Source organism: Tupaia chinensis, unplaced genomic scaffold (assembly GCF_000334495.1).
Source record: "Tupaia chinensis unplaced genomic scaffold, TupChi_1.0 Scaffold000100_1, whole genome shotgun sequence".
Classification (NCBI taxonomy): domain Eukaryota; kingdom Metazoa; phylum Chordata; class Mammalia; order Scandentia; family Tupaiidae; genus Tupaia; species Tupaia belangeri.
The window spans coordinates 883,053-899,565 of NW_006159564.1; the positions used below are offsets into that span (position 1 = coordinate 883,053).

The 16,513-nt window shown below is 39.3% G+C and overlaps 1 protein-coding gene across 5 annotated transcripts in view; it reads left to right on the top strand.

The window, feature by feature from the left end:
• CMSS1 (cms1 ribosomal small subunit homolog) overlaps positions 1-16,513 on the top strand; it is a 430,734-nt gene that overhangs the window by 384,222 nt on the left and 29,999 nt on the right. For 4 of the 5 annotated variants that reach the window (XM_014585947.1, XM_006143547.2, XM_014585948.2 and 1 more), the window contains 2 exons: positions 3,108-3,196; positions 14,708-14,779. In XM_014585947.1, the coding sequence (XP_014441433.1) occupies positions 3,108-3,196; positions 14,708-14,779 (161 nt within the window). The remainder of the gene's footprint in view (positions 1-3,107; positions 3,197-14,707; positions 14,780-16,513) is intronic. The other variant, XM_006143548.2, reaches the window with a different exon arrangement.

The following is a 16,513-nucleotide window of genomic DNA, read 5'->3' on the forward strand; positions in this document are numbered from 1 at the left end:
CGCTGCTCATAGTTTTATGGTTTTGATGGTTGGATAAATTTTCCACCGACTAGTTTTAGGTTTCATACATTCTACACTTGGTTTCTCTTTCACTTCACACATAATTTTGGGAGATGTTATAGGCACATTCAGGTCATGATCTACAATCTTTAGCCCTGCCCTTTTTGTGTCCGACTGTCTGGTGAGTTAGCATAGAGTGGTGGAAGTATGCCTAGCAGCATTCCTGGACTCAAACAATAATCTAGCTGTAGACAAAAGTGATTGCAAATCACATAAATAAACCATTACACTCAAACTAACTATATGTCCAATCAGTTTCCTCTAACTGGATCCTCAAAATATTCCCAATCACTCCAACAGCACTGACTAGGGGTGTATGACAGAGGAGAAAGTATTCTAAGTGGAAACAGATGGTAGTCTTAATATTGTAGCTACAATACTTTTCTTCTGCAAATCTTTAAAGAACAGTTAAAATCTCTCAAAAAAAACAAAAAAAAACAAAAAAAAACAAAAAAAAACAAAAAAAAACAAAAAAAAACAAAAAAAAACAAAAAAAAACAAAAAAAAACAAAAAAAAACAAAAAAAAACAAAAAAAAACAAAAAAAAACAAAAAAAACGAACAGTTGACTGTGATTCCATTGCCAGGTTCCCTCTCAGGGCCTGGAAGGTGTTTATGCAAGTGAGCATAAGGTTAAGGAAAATGCTAAGAAACTAGACTCTGGATACTCCTCATAAAGATGACAGGAGAGACTGAGAGAAAGAGACATGCAGCCTTCTGTACTTGACTCCTCTTTTGGAAGAATGTAACCAATCCCATCTGGTGGTGTCTTTTTTCATGTATACTCTTCAGGGTGTTGGCAGAGTCATTGTCTTGGTGACTCCACGTCGCTGGCTGGGTTACTGGAAGTGAGAGGCACAGGCCTCCTCAACTCCCAGCAGTCCTAGAGGAACCCAGGGACTGGAGCCAGGCTGGCTAGATCGGGTCCCCACGCCTTTCTTTCAGTATTTCATAATGGAAATCACAGAACTAACCTTTCCACTTCAGAAGAGCAGTTCTCTCTTTTGGAACCAAAAACACACCGACTAAGAAAACTGCTAATTTATTCAATCTACGGTGATATGAGATGATTTCATTTTATATGTTAAAAAGTTTCAGATGAAACTTTTTTTGGATAAAGTAACTCCAACTAAGAGCATTTTGATTACCAAGTATTTTAACTATTTCTCCTGGGTTTTTGTTGCATCAGAGTCACATACCTTAAAAAATGTGTTACTTATTTTCAACTAGATTGCTTAAATATCGATTATACTTTTAGTTAACTCTAGAGAATGCGGGAATATAGAGTTTAGAATTTTTTTTTTAATTTATGAGGTTGATCCTGGTTATTAATCTGTAGGCCTTTTTTTTTTTTTTATCTTAAAGTGATTTCTTTTAAGCTAATAAAAAGATAGGAAATTTGTATAAAGGATTTAAGGTTTTCAATAGAGAACATTGATTACTTTTATAATAGAAGTGTAAGTAAAGGGCCAACAGGTGGCATGCTGGTTAAGGCACTGGCCTCCCACATGGCTGAAGACAGTTTGAATCCCAGACCTGGTGGCTTGTTTTCTTGCCTTCGCTCTCTCTTTCTCTCTCTGTCTCTCTCTGGTGAGCACCTGGGCCATGTGGCAAACTTTAAAATAATAATAATAATAATAAATAAAAGTAAATAATAAGTATTTTTAAGGTAAATCAAGCTGTAGATATAGGGGTTGCTCTTTACTTTCTATCAATACTAAGCAGAGTACTCTGGGCACCCATAGGTACCGTCAGAAAGCTTATGGTTCAGAAGGAGAAAAGCTAACCCTTAAGCAGTGCTACCACACACTATGAGGTGCTAGAGTGCACACTGGGTACTAGTTTACAAGGTACTGGTGACATCTGATGCAGAGAGAAGCACAGGGCAAAAGGAAGGAGAGCGGTGTAGTCAGCCAGGGCTTCCTTAAGGGACACCAAATGAAGATGGATTGAAAGGTGTTTTGTTTTTTGAGAGATTTTTGCTCTAGGGCATGTGCGCTCACCAGAGAGACATAGACAGAAAGCGAGAAATTACTCCCTAGGGGGATGGCCACACTGCCATCCCTTTTTTTCCAGTCACTTCTCAGAATTTGGGGCACGCACACACATGCACCCAGTGTGAGTTTTAAGCCACTAGGTCCAGGATTGAGCCACAGTTGACTATGTGGGAGTCGAGCCACGTAACTGTTACACCATCTGCTGGTCCCCGATTGAAAAATATTCAAAGAAATGAGGCCCCATTGATACAAGCCAATGTCAGAGTTTTTATAATGACTAAAGGTGGCCTTTAAATTCATTTCTATTTTTTTTATAAATAATCATGTGATATGCAGATAAGGGTAAGTAGATTTCTTTCTTCCTAATGTATATATCTTTTATTTCCTGCAATATTGCACAAGTTAAAAGGTCTAGCACTGCATCAGTTGGTGGTGTGGAGGTTAAGATGGCTGGGTCCCACATGGCCAACTGTGCAGTTCAAGTACTGGACCTGGCAACTCGAAAAACATGCTAATCACATGTGCATATGTGCCAAAATCCTGAAAAGAAAATGGAGAAAAAGGGATTGTGGCATGACCGTTCCACTGGGGGATGATTTCTCACTCCCCCGCCCCCTGCCAACACACATACCCTATAGCAAATTGGAAAATAAATTAAATGATTACATTTGAAATAAATAAATAAAATATTGAAAAAAGACTGCTAGGCCAGCAAGTGGTATGGTAATTAAGGCACTGGACTCCCACACAGCTGACTATCGTTCAAGTCCTGGACCTGGTGGCTTGCTTTCTCACTTTCTCTCTCTCTCCCTCTCCGTTTCTCTTTGGTGAACACACATACCCTATAGCAAATTTTAAAAATAATAATAAAAAGATTGAATAATTCTTTAAATTAAAAAAAGAAGGACTGCACCTTTGTGCTCAAATCTATATTCATTCTGAAACATTCTTAGAGGCAGAATTACAAAGTCAGGAGATAGAACCTTCTAGAAAGGTCTGTACTGAAAGTGGACAAAAATCTCTTTTCTCAATCTCAAACTTTGTTTCCTAGAAGCATCTGATGGTGAAGGAGGAGGAGACACAGAAATGATGCAGACAGAGACAGCTCCAATTCCTGCTCTGCCAAAGAAAACCAAACAGGTGATCGTCACTGAGGGGGAGTCATAGCTGTGGGGTTCTGAAACCAGCCTCTCCACCCTCTGCAGCATTTCCTGTGCCCTAATGTTAGTTGGTGGTGGGGCGTGAGGGAAGCATTTACCTGCACACCCTTTAGAAAATCTGTGCTTCCTTATAAACCAACAAGGTCTGCTTTTCTCCCTAATTTTCTTTTCTTTATGCTGTATAAATGCATTTCACAATCATGCTATTGTAGATTCCTGTATGACATGTTTACCAATGATCCAGCCTAGTCTTTTGAGCACAGTTCTTAAGACAAGACAAATAGCATAAAGATGTAGCCGATTACTTCACACGTGAATGTGTGAGCCCAGTCCCATACCATGCTGCCCGCAGGCATCTGGAGCCTTCTGCTCAGCACTATTGTCTGTCACAGGCATTTGTATCAGGGAATTTGCTGCCTTTTAGTTACAAGTGACCATTTGGATCGATTGTGCTTCCTAGACCCCTGACCTTTTATTACCTTTTTAACCTTCCTACTGACTTTTTTTTTTTTTTGAGAGGTTTTCGCTATAGGGCGCGTGAGCTCACCAGACAGACAGAGAGAGACAGAGAGACAGAAAGCGAGAAATCACACCCCAGGGGGGATGGTCACGCCACAATCCCTTCTCCTCCATTTTCGTCTCAGGATCTTGGGCACGCACGCACATGCACCCAGTGTGAGTTTTAAGCCACCGGGCCGGGACGTGAACCGCAGTTGACTACGTGGGAGGCCAGCGACATAGCCATTACGCTAACTGCTGGTTCCCCTTCCCACTGACTTTTGAAGTGCCAGTCATATCCATTTTTTTCCCTATTATGTGTCTGTCAAACCTATTTGGAAGTCTATGTGTGATTTTTAAAGAACTGTCCACTATCAGTCCAACATTATCATCTTCTTTGTACTAACAATTTGTGGTCTTATTATATTATAGGTGCCCTAAACTCATCCCATTAGAGGGTGACTCTGCCTAAACTTTGTGACCAGGCTCAGGAAAACTGTAAGAAGCAGTTTAACACAGGGGTTACTTAAAAGTTGCATGATCCTGGGCCAATTAAATTTACCTGTGCTTCAGTCTCTTTTTGGTTAAATGGTCACAATAATTATATCTTCCCTGCAGACTTGGAGTGGGGATTAAATTATTAAGCACTTTGAATAGTGGTTGCCAAAGAGTAATCACTGAAGTGTTAATAATTATAGTGAAGGGGCCAGCAGGTGGCAGAGTGATTAAGGCACTAGACTCCCACATGGCTGACTATGGTTCAAGTCCCTGACACGGAAGCTTGAAACTGACACCAGGCACATGTGCATGTGTGCCCAAAATCTTGAGAGGAGAATGCAGGAGAAGGGATTGCCACGTGGCCATCCCCCCGGGGGGTGATTTCTAGCTTTCTATCTCCCTGTCTGTCTGTCTGTCTGTCCAGCGAGTGCACACGCCCTATAGCAAAAATCTCACAAAAAAAAGAAAAAACAATAAGAATATACTTCATCTTTTTATTTTGTTCATTATTTTCTCTTTATAAGAAGTGTAATGCAGAAAGATGTACATATTTAATATGTAATCATCTTGTTTTTCTTTCCAACCTATAAATATTTTGCTCCAAGGTCCTATGCCAGTTTTAATTTGAATCATTCTTTTTAAAACCTATGGGTCAACATCCTTAGCTTTTCGATTTATTTCTGTAAGCAATTGAATTTTACTTATCTCACTGACTACACCACAGTCATACTTTCTTTGACCTTTGAGTCTAATCAGTACCAACCTGCAGAACTTATTTCCAAATATCCTTTTTTGTATCCCACTGACTTTCTTTTTCTGTATTTTCTCCTTTGATTTTTTTCTTCCTGTTTGCTCCTTGCCTTTTCTGGACACAATGGGAATAGAGTAAATCTTAATTAAGAAGCTCACCTTAGCCTGCATCCTTGCAATTTTTTTCTCAGTGAAACCATCAGCAATACCTCCTTCTTCTTGGCTTTCCTTTCCCCATAACCATCAAGGTAAATAAGTGGAAAATAACTATAAGTAAAATGGGAGAAGAGGAAGTGAAATACATTCCTCAACTCTGAGCATTCACCTTGCAGCTGCCCAGCTTTCCACAGTAATAAAGCCCTTTTACTCAGCAGTTACTGTACCCACTGTGCAAGGCACACCTACACACATACTCTCACAGCAGCCCCAAGAGGAATGTTGTACCCCATGGTGCAAAGAACCTGAGGCTCAGAGAGAAGGGTTCCAGAGTCTGCCCCACTTGGCCTCCTGTGAGCCAGGCTCTGAGGGCACTGTCATTTCCACTTCCCGTTTCACCTACTCTTTTTCCACTTGGGAAAATTGGATTAATCATGTCCCTATGTACTTTGTTCATCATGTGTCATTGCTATTTTCTACTGAGAAAAAAAAATTACAAAAGCTTAAGATTGCATTACCCATTTTTATCACCTCCTGCTGGCTCTAATTTCTTTCACCACGAAACTGCTTCAAAGAGCCCAAGCCTGAGGGATACAAAATGCCCTGGCTGCTTTTTCCAACCCTATCCTCATTTTCCTGACCAGAGAATTCTCCTTCTCTGAATTCACACATGTGCCTCTCTGCCTCAGGGAGAGTTGTCCATCCAGGTATCGGATCTTCTCCTCCATGCCGTCCACCTCAAGAGCAGAGTTTATCTGTGCATCTCCACAGCACCTTCCCCCAAGCCGGCATCTGTCATAACCAAACAAAGGAGTGACTGATGGTGCCAGTATTCCAGCTCGCTCACCCCATTTCTTGTCTCAGCCCTTTGTGTTCCAGCTTGTCAGCCATCAGCTCTCTGGCACTGCTGTCTGCAGAGGCCTTTTGGAGCCTCATGACCCAGATCCCCTCCTCTAGTACCATCCTGGATCCTCCTGCCACCATTTCCTCCTTGAAAAGCTCCCCAATCTTATCTTTCAGGGTTAGGGTCAGTCCTTCCCTACCGATGAATGCCTACACAGTCAATCAGGCTTCTCCGTGGGCTCCCCTATCTATTCTCCCACTGCTCTTCTCCCTCTGAAACTTGTCCCACCACCGCAAGGATGACTTTCTTGTCAGACTGTGCTTCCTGGAGTCCTTCTCTAGTTGTTTATGCTTGCAGACCTTCCGTCTCCATCTGGTTCCTAAATGTCCTTTATGTCGACTACAGTATCTAGCACAGTATTGGCACTTATTTGTTAGATGAGACCGGATGTATGTTTTCTAAAGGTATTTTTTTTTTCCTGGAAGAGAAAAAAGAAAGAAAAATTATTTTACACTATTTAAATTCTGAAATTTTTTTCAGATTTAGTTACTTTGCTGTTAAGTTTTTCTTTAGTTTGTACAGGAACTACCTGGCATTATACCGTAAGCTGTAGTACATAATTTTGGCTCTAATATCAGCAGGTAAGAGCATCTGTTAAGGGGCCAGCAGGTGGCGTGGTGGTTAAGGCACTGGACTCCCACATGGCTAGCTGCTGTTTGAGTCCCAGACCTGACAGCTTGCTTTCTCACTCCTCCCTCCCCCCACCTCTACCCTCCCCAGTATCTCTGGTGAGTGCATATGCCCTATAGCAAAATTTAGAAAATTATAATAAAAATAGGGACCAGCAGTTGGCGCAATGACTGTGTTGCTGGGCTCCCATGTGGTCGACCGTGGTTCAAGTCCCAGACCTGATGGCTTGAACTCACACGGGGTGCATGTGCATACGTGCCCAAGATCCCGAGAGGAGAATGGAGGAAAAGGGATGGCAGTGTGGCCATCCCCCCAGGGGGTGATTTCTCTCTTTCTGTCTCTCTATCTTTCTGGCAAGCGCATGCTCCCTATAACAAAAACCTCTCCCCCCCTAAAAGAAGAAGAAGAAGAAGAAGAAGAAAGAAAATAAAAATAAGCAAAATTAAATAAATAATTCTTTTAAAAAAATAGAGCATCTATCAGGATAGATTCTGTTCCCTCCTTTGCCATAGCTGGGCCTTGCTTGTGTGTTACTGCCTCTAATCTGAGCAGTATTTCAAGCAGCGGATTTATAACTTTATAAAAGTTTTTTGTTTTTTTAAAATCCATACAGTTACATCATCTCTAGCAACCACTTCACATCTAAATAATCATCCTTGGCCTGCTTAATAATGTGAGTGTAAAAATTTGCCAACAGTTCTTCCCCCTGCAACCCGCAGGTATTGCTTCCAAAATAAATGATGAGTTTCCCTACTCCTAGAGATTGCATCACCCTCTTCCCTCCTCAACGTTGGTCATTTCAGAGCCAGCCCTGGTGACTTTTTAATTACGGTTCCCAGAATGTAAGCCCTTACAGAGGATTTTTGTGACTTTTTGTTGATGCTTCCATGATGTCAGTAGCCTTTCAATGGTTCCATGCTCCATCCTCTGGCCCTGAGACCACAGTGGATCTCCTTCGTCTTCAGCTGGGCTTCGGGGCAGCTTCTTGGATCATAAAAGGATGTTCATCAAGAGTGCTTATCTCTTCCCCTTCTTACACACCTTTCTCTATGATTATAGTTTAGTATTATTTCTTTATTTGAGCATTGGTCATTTCATACGTCTTCCACTCTTTATCTCCACGATTATTTTTGATTATTAGGAGAAAATAGGACTGTGTACTCTTTGCTTTCCAATTCAACTTGTTCCTTTCTCTGATGGTTTCTCAATTCTGTTCTTCTTTGTATTAATCTTCTGTTGCATACCAAATAACCCAGAAGTTTAATCAGGAAAATAAAATCATTATCTTTCGGTTTCTGTCATCTCATAAGGATGGCTTAGCTTGGTGCTCATCAGGTGCCAACCACGTTGTAGGCTGGGATTGAGAGGCTCAGCAAGGAGAGTTCATCTTGAAGCTTACTCATGTGATTGCTGACAAGCCTCAGTCCCTCACCCCTCACCATGTGAGCTTCTGAGCCCGGCTGCCTCCCCACTCTTCAGCCGGCTTCCCCAAAGCCAAGTGAACAAGGAGGTAGCCAGTAAAGGTACCCAAGAGAGAAACCACAGGTTTTTTAACATCCTTATCTCAGAATTAATGTTTCCTTACTTCTCCAGATAAACCTTTATCTTTCTTGGGTCCTGCTGAGACTAGTGAGGGAAAACATCTCTTAAGATTTCTAGAGGCTTAGTGCTTAAGAAAATGTGAGGAGCACCTTTAATTTCTTTAAAGAATGCTTGTGGTACAGAATAGTACTCTGAGCCATCACTTCTGTTCTTTCTGAGGACTTAGCAAATGGTTTTGCAGTCACCCTCTCACACTTCACCTTTTGTTTTGTTTTGTTTTGTTTTGTTTTGAGGTTTTAGCCATAGGGTGAGTGTGCTTAGCTGAAGAAAGACAGACAGACAGAAAGTGAGAAATCATCCCCCACAGGGGATGGGCATGCCATAATCCCTTCTCCTCCATGCTCCTCTCAGAATTTGGGGCACATGGACACACACATGCCTAGCATGGTTTTCAGTCTGCCAGGTCCAGGACTTGAATCATCATCAGCCATGTGGGAATCCAGCACCTTAACCACCATACCACCTGCTTCTCCCACCCCCTGATTTCATCTTTAATAGTCCTCGATTTAACTCCTTCCTTTTACATGTTGCTACAAGACCAAAGAAGAAATCAGATGGCATCTTTAATGCTTTTTGGAATTTTCCTTCACTGGATTACCAATCTCAGTAGACATTCTTTCCCCTCTCTATAGGTCTTATTACATTGCTACCAGAAATACCTAAAACTAGGTGATTTAAAGAAAGTACAGGCTTATTTACAAAACTTATGATTTTGGTGGATAAAAAGTCCAAAGGCATCATAAAATGGCAAAAGACAGAACTTTTAGAAGAGCAGGATGTGATCTATGTCCATGTGGCTTCTGCCTGCCCCCTTCCTTGTCCTTATTCATACACCAGAACTCAGTCATGGTCCACTGTCATGATATTATCACACCCAAAGACTATGGGTATACTGTAAAGGAATTAAGGTCTTGTCTTCATTTTTTAATTTGCCAAAGGGCAGGTGCCATTCTAGGTACTATGTCTTTGACCAAAAAGAGACAGAGACAGAAAGGGAAAGGGGGAAAGCATCCCACAATGGGGTATAACCACTCCACAATTCCTTCTCTTCCTTTCCTCCATTCCTCTGTCCTGTTGGGATTTTGGGTATACACACACACACACACACACACACACACACACACATATACACACCTGACATGCTTTTCAAGCTACCAAGTCCAGTACTCACACTGCACAGTTGAGTGTGTGAGAGCAGTTCCCTTAGTCAGTCACTAGACCGAAAGGATTAAGTTTTTACTTAATAGCTTTACATTTACATTACAATCAAGTCCCAAACCATAAATTTTTGAGGACTTCCAAATTCAAAAATATGAACCTCTGGGGGACAAACCATTACTTAAATCACAATACTATATAATTGCAAGAAAAAATAAAACAGTATCATCAAACTTTCTACCACAACAAGGAGTCCCTTTCCTCTAATTTCCGATTAGCTCTTTCTCACTTTCTTTAAGTCCTTGTCCTCAATGTCTTCAATGTTCAAAATGTTATGAAGTGATCTGCAAAATCATTTTGAAGGGATCTGCAAAATCAGCTCACTCCGCCAACCCTAGACACTTTAGCACATCATTAACTAAAATTCAATCTTTGTTTTAATAATTCTTTTGTTTTCTTTTGAGTTAAAGTTATACAACAAATGCACAAATGTCAAATGTACCAGTCACCGAATTTTGACAAATGCATACAACACTGTAACACAAAACCCTATTAGGACAAAGAAAACAATACCAGCACCCCAGAATTTTTTCATGCCACTTCTGAGTCAGTCACCATTCCAAACTCCTTACCTAAGAGGCAGCAACTGATTTGATGTTTTTCCCCCAAAACAGTTCTGCATGTTTAAAATTTCATGTTCACGGAATCACAGTATGTGCTTTTTCCTTTCATTTAACAAATGTTATTTAGAATCATCTGTGTCAATGTATAATGTGTATTCCTTTTCATTGCTGAGCATATCAGTTTGCTAGGGCTGTGATAACAAAACACCACAGGCAGGGTAGCTAGAAGGTCACATTCAAGATGTCTACAGGTTCGCTTTCTCCTGAAGTCTCCTCTTTGGCTTATTGATGGCCCCTTTCTTGCTATGTCCTCACATGACCTTTTCTCTTTGTATAGGCATCCTTAGTATTTCTTCCTCTTCTTATCAGGATTCCAGTTGTACTGGACTGAAGTCCCACCCTTATGCCTCATTGAACTTTGGTTGCATCTTTAAAGACCTTATCTCCAAATACAGTCATTTTGAGGGGTAGGATTTCAACATATGAATTTCAGGGAGACACAAACCAGTTCATAACACTGAGTAGTATTCAGTTATATGAGGAAACCAGTTTATTTCTCTATCCTTCCATTGAAGGATACCAACGGCTGTTTCCTACTTGAAAGTATTATGCATAAGTCTGCTATGAACATTCACATACAAATCTTTTTGCAAACATATATGTATTTTTGTTTCTCTTCAGAAATATATGACTCTTACTGAATCATATTTAGTTTTACAAAAACTGCCAGGTCTTTTTAAAAAATTATTGCACCATATTATACTCTCACCATCAGTGTATCAGATGTTTGGTTGCTTTATGTTCTTGACAACATTTGGAGTTATTGGTCTTTTAATTTTGTATATTTTGGTGAGCATGTATTAACTAACATTTTACCAATCTCAAAAAAAAAGCCAATTCTAAATTGGTTTTATTTGTATAATGAACAAGTGTTCGTTATAAAATTACAGTGTAAATTTTTCATTCTTTCCAACATAATAATCATACATATCTGTTTTGAAGATCAAACACTGTTAAAGGTCTTTAATAAGAAAAAAAAAACATAGCACACCTCTTCGCTACCTTCATTTTAGTTCTTTCTTCAGTGAAAACCTCAAGTTTTCTAGCTTTTTTTCCTAATTTCCTATCTTATAGTTTATACTTCTGTTTCTTGACTTATCAATTTCTGACATCTCCTAATTTCTTGACAAAGTATATGAGGACATAGTCCTTCCATCCACCTACTATTCTCTCTCCATCTGCTGCCTCCCCTGTGAATAAGATACCACATTTTGGTTAAAATCATTGTCACTGTTACATTATCATAACCATGGAAATACTGTTCAGTGCTGAGGTAAAAAGAAGCTATAATCATCTTTCATGTCTTATCCGTCTCTTTATTTCATGGCATTAATAATTGCCTCATTTCTTTCCTTGCCTGACTTGATGTGTTCCTATTGTTAATTATTCCCGTATGTTCCAACCTCTCTTCGACATGCCCATGAATAATATTTTTCATATGCTCAAATAGATAAGTTATTTTTCTTTCCTTCAGACCTTCATATTCCTATTCTGCTCTGAACTGACTATTTTCAAGGATCACTGAGCAATTAAGACCTTTTCATTGTCATCCTGGGATGCTGCTTCTACACTTTTTTTTTTATGATTGGATTCCTGTTTTTGCTAAATCCCTTTCTTCTGGTTTCTTGGTTTAGCTCTTTATTTTGCTGCACTACAGCGTTCAGTATCTGCAGGTAGGGAGTAAAGTTTTGAGACTTTATATATCTGTAAGTGTCTACTTTTGATCCCAAATGTTACTCTCTTATGGCATTGGCCATTCCATTTTTGTAGAGAATTCACATGTTCTCTGCCTGCAGTGTGCAAGAAAACAGCAAGCTATAGCCTCTACCTTTTCTTTCCTGTGCCAGGCATGGGATCCTGTTGATTTCTTCAATAAATAAATCTCCAGCCTGTTGCTAGGACGAGAAGGTGAAAGGAATCAGTAGGAAAACTACCAGGATAAGTGATACAGCCTTGAGGGAGTTGGGGATAATAATTTTTAAATATAAATAATTGAGACCTGCTGGTGGCATGGTAATTAAGACAGCTTGATTCCACATGGTTAACTGAGTGGTTGGTTCTAGATCCAGACCTAGAGACTTGAAAAACGCAGCAGGGGCCAGCTGGTGGTTTAGTGCTTGAAGCACTGGATCTCACATGCTCTACTACATAGCTCAAGTCCCAGACCTAGTGGCTTAAAAAATACACTAGGCACATGTACATGTGTTCCCAGAGTCCTGAGGAGAGAATGAAGAAAGATTGTGAAGGACACATATAGCTTTTATGTGAAGCAATTGGGGTTTGTTTTCAGTTCTTTAAAGTATAAAGATTATATCCTTAAGAATGATTGTCCTAGTTGAACATGGCAAAACCAGCCTCAAAATGCCACTAAGCTGAAAATAAAGGACACTAAAAAGGTAAAAGTTTTTAAGAATCAAGAAAGTAGAGAACATAACAGTAGTGAAGATATTTAAACAACTTTTTGGAAAATACCCAGTGATTGGATGTGGATGGAAGTGACTTAGCAGAGATAAAGGTAGTAACCAAGTTACTGAAGAGGTAGAGCCTAAAAATAACTGAGTCTGTTATGACCTACTGTCCAGGAGAGTGTGTGTGTGTGTGTGTGTGTGTGTGTGTGTATGTATGTATATACAAACATATATACATACATACATACATATATATACATATGTGTATATAATATAATGTGTATGTATATGTGTGTGTGTGTATATGTGTGTGTGTGTGTGTGTGTGTGCATCATACCCCATACCCCAGGCAACTGTCCCAGAAAACAAACATTATACTGCATTTCCTTTAGGATGAGCTAAGAATTTGAACCTAGCATTAAGCCTGATTCAGTGTCTTGGCTAAAGCAGTTCACAGCAACTGTTTCTCTTCTCGTGTGTATGATTCAGAATCACGTTTTCATTTTTTCTTCCAGAATGGATAAATACATAACCTTACGATTGAGCTTATTTGTAGATTTATGTCATATTTGCATTAATTGATTTTATAAACCTAGCATGAATACAGCAAGCAAATTGAATGCACTCCTAGAGAATATGTGCCATTTGCTAAAATAGAAAATGTAACAGGTTGCTAAATCTGCTTCCCCAAATCTTTGATACTGGAGAAGAGATACTGCAGTATGCCTTAAGGGATCTACTAATCAGATTCAGGCCTTTGCCTCAGGACCATGAGCTTAATTGTGGCCCAGGCTGTAATTGGACTCTTATGACCATCTGGCAGCTTCTGTGACATATTAGTGGCCTTGGCCCGGTTTCTAATTGGCATGTACCAGCATCGAATTGGCATGTATCTACTTCCACAAGACAGCTTAACTTTCTGAATAAGAGCAGTCATGATATCTTTCATTTCTTTCACTGTGGTGCAATTGCTCTTTACAGGCTTTTTGTTTTAATTGAGGAAAAGCTAAAATTTCAATATTTTCATTTTGTTTTAACCCTGATCCTTTTGCATCTACTTCTCTGAACGAGAGTCTATAAACTGCTGGTCCTTGGCTTTGTATCTTGAAGAAATTACGTAGTGTTATATCACTTACTCTGACTTCAGGGCATAGACATTCTCAGTCTGCAGGCTGTCTGCAAGCCTTTGTAGGAAGATTCATCTGTAATCACTTTATACAGAGGCAGTGAAGACAAGATTGTTTTAGTAGTTAGTCAGTCATTTACCAACTTGGGCTGTGCACTCTCAGGTTAGAATGGAAACTTAATCAAGGGAACACTCAGTAAATTTTCACTCATTTTATATCTTACTTGGCAAGTTATTTGAAAATGTTGCATAAAAGATCTAGCACAGGAAACATTTTAGACTCCTCCTTATGATTAATAAATATGGAATCTGAGGCATCCTACTTTATAAATCACGGTCTTAGCCAAATTTCCTGTTTTCCTACATTTAAAAAAAGAAGAAGAAAATTTCAGGATAAAAATAGAACTCGAGTGTATAGAGTACTCAGGGGTCAAGGCAACAAACAAGATAGATTACTCTGGATCCTTCAGTGCCGAAACTGTTACCAGAGCATTAGCAGGGGCATTTATTTTGTCAGTTACTATAGAAAAGGCATTTGACACAGCTGGTTTTATAAAAGCAGAAGTAAATATGTCCTACTTCGGATTTTCTATGCTTACTTAAAAGAGGAAAAGATTGAATAATATAAAATAATATACCAGTGACTTGGAAATGCATGCTCACACACAGCTAGTTCATGGAAAACCCCAGTCACTCTATACGAAGTCTGTCTTACCACATCTTAATTTTAATCACATCTATTTCTGCCTGCATTTTACAAACCTGGTGACTATCCTCAATTTTTAAAACCTATACCACCAAACCAAACACACAGCATACACACTCACTTACACATTTGATCTTCATTCAAAGATTTTTCTGATCTTAAGTCATCTGCACTTGCTGACATTCTTAAATCCCCTCAGCTCAGCCCCTGCATAATAAACTACATGAGTCTCCCACCATCTTTCTTTCTGTAGAATCTTGACAAGTTACTCCGAAGGATAGGTGTATGGCAGGAAGTACTTTGGAATCCATACCATAAACTGACACTAAATGATGCGAAGGTGAACATTTTCTCATTTGTATTTCTTTGTAGCCTACAGAATGTTTCTTGTTACAACCAAAGGAAACAAAAGTGGATGCTACTAAGACCAGGAAGAGGAAGAAGGTAAGATTAATAATTCATTACAGTGATATGACCCCACATGGTTCCCATCACCTTTTTATATATCACACTTTGGTGAAGCAGCCATTGTAATTTCCATTTTAGAGATACACAGGTAAGATTTATAATTCATTACAGTGGTATGACCCCACATGGTTCCCATCTTCCCATCACCTTTTTATATATCACACTTTGGTGAAGCAGCCATTGTCATTTCCATTTTAGAGATACACAATACTGTAAGATTCACTGAGGTTTGGTGACTCGCCTAAGGTCACTAGTAATAAATACTTCTGTTGAAACTAAAAATAAATTCTGATCCTGTTCAGTCTTGGGCAGTACCAATCATCTTTGTTCCTTACCCTGTGTTTTCATTGTGGTTAGATGTCAGACATGGGTTTCTAATTCTAGAAGAAACCCAGAGCTACCCCCTAATTCCTCTGACTCTGCTTAAGAAAAGAAATCTACCGATCTTCTTTTCCTCCTCATTCCAGTTTTTAAGACCTTATATCTTGGAGTATTAATAAAAAGAAAAGAATAATCAGGTGAAGGAAGTGTAAGGCTTTTCTGACTCTAATTCAGACCATAATTTAAGGCAAAAGCTCCACTTCCATTTTAATATTTGCCTGTGAGCATAGCGAAGATTCTGTTGCCCCTAAACAAACATTTTTATGGCTCAGCCATGGAGAAAGAATGGTTAGCATTGACCTTGCTCTACAGTTGTGAAAACAGCGATGTAATTCTCTCCCTGCCAAGAAGGATCTACTGCTGATGTCAGCAGAGGAAATATGATTGGGATTAAAGAAAAGAATATGGACTCGAACCAGTTACTTAACAGCAAGCTTTTAGAAAACTGAGAGTGTGTGCATATGTTTTCTTTTCTCGCAAATGGCCAAATAGGAAGATGGGAGATGCCAAATTGGCTGAGGGTTGGCAAGTCCTTAAAGAAGTGACTTTAACTTCTCTTTGATAGTTTGTACACTAATGGCCTTCAGGAGTGTTAAGTTCATTCATGGCTCAAGGTCAGAATTCTAGCTAGATAGCTAAGCTTTAGCTAAGTTCATGCTAAAATGTGCCCACTGATGACATATTTTTTAAAGTTAGTTCCTTTAACAGAACCTTGACCATTCTTGGCAGTAGTAGAGAAATGAGGATATTGTGAAAGGAGAGGCAAAAAGAAAAAAACCTGGGGTAGGGGATGGGAATATGGCTCCTGCTGGATCTTTGATGAAACATTAGAAAGAAGTGAGAAGAAAAGTTCATGATAAAAATTAATGAATAATTGTGTGTTCCTGGTACATTGTAGACATTCAATAACTGCTACACAAATGAGTACAAATCAAAATGTGTTGGCAAGTATATTCTGTAATATCTGTTCTACTTTCTATAAGGCCACTTTTAGACTGTCATGTCCCAAGACTTGCAAATTTGGGACATTAAATTCCGCTTTTCAGGAGGCGCCTATGCTCAGATTACTCTGGGAGGTTTTACTCTAATGCCAGAAATCCATGCTTTGACATGGTACCTCAGAAACAAAACTAGGCAAAAAATTCTCAAAATTCTACTCTTCCAGTCATACAGATGATCAAAGGCTGAAAGAGGTTTTTCCATGGCAACAAGATTTCTTGACAGAAAATAATGCCCTATTAAGGAGACTACTGCGAAAATTCAATTTCTCCTAGAAGTCATAGACCAAGAGTTGTAAGAAGCCTTTTAGATCATCTGTTCATTTTTTTT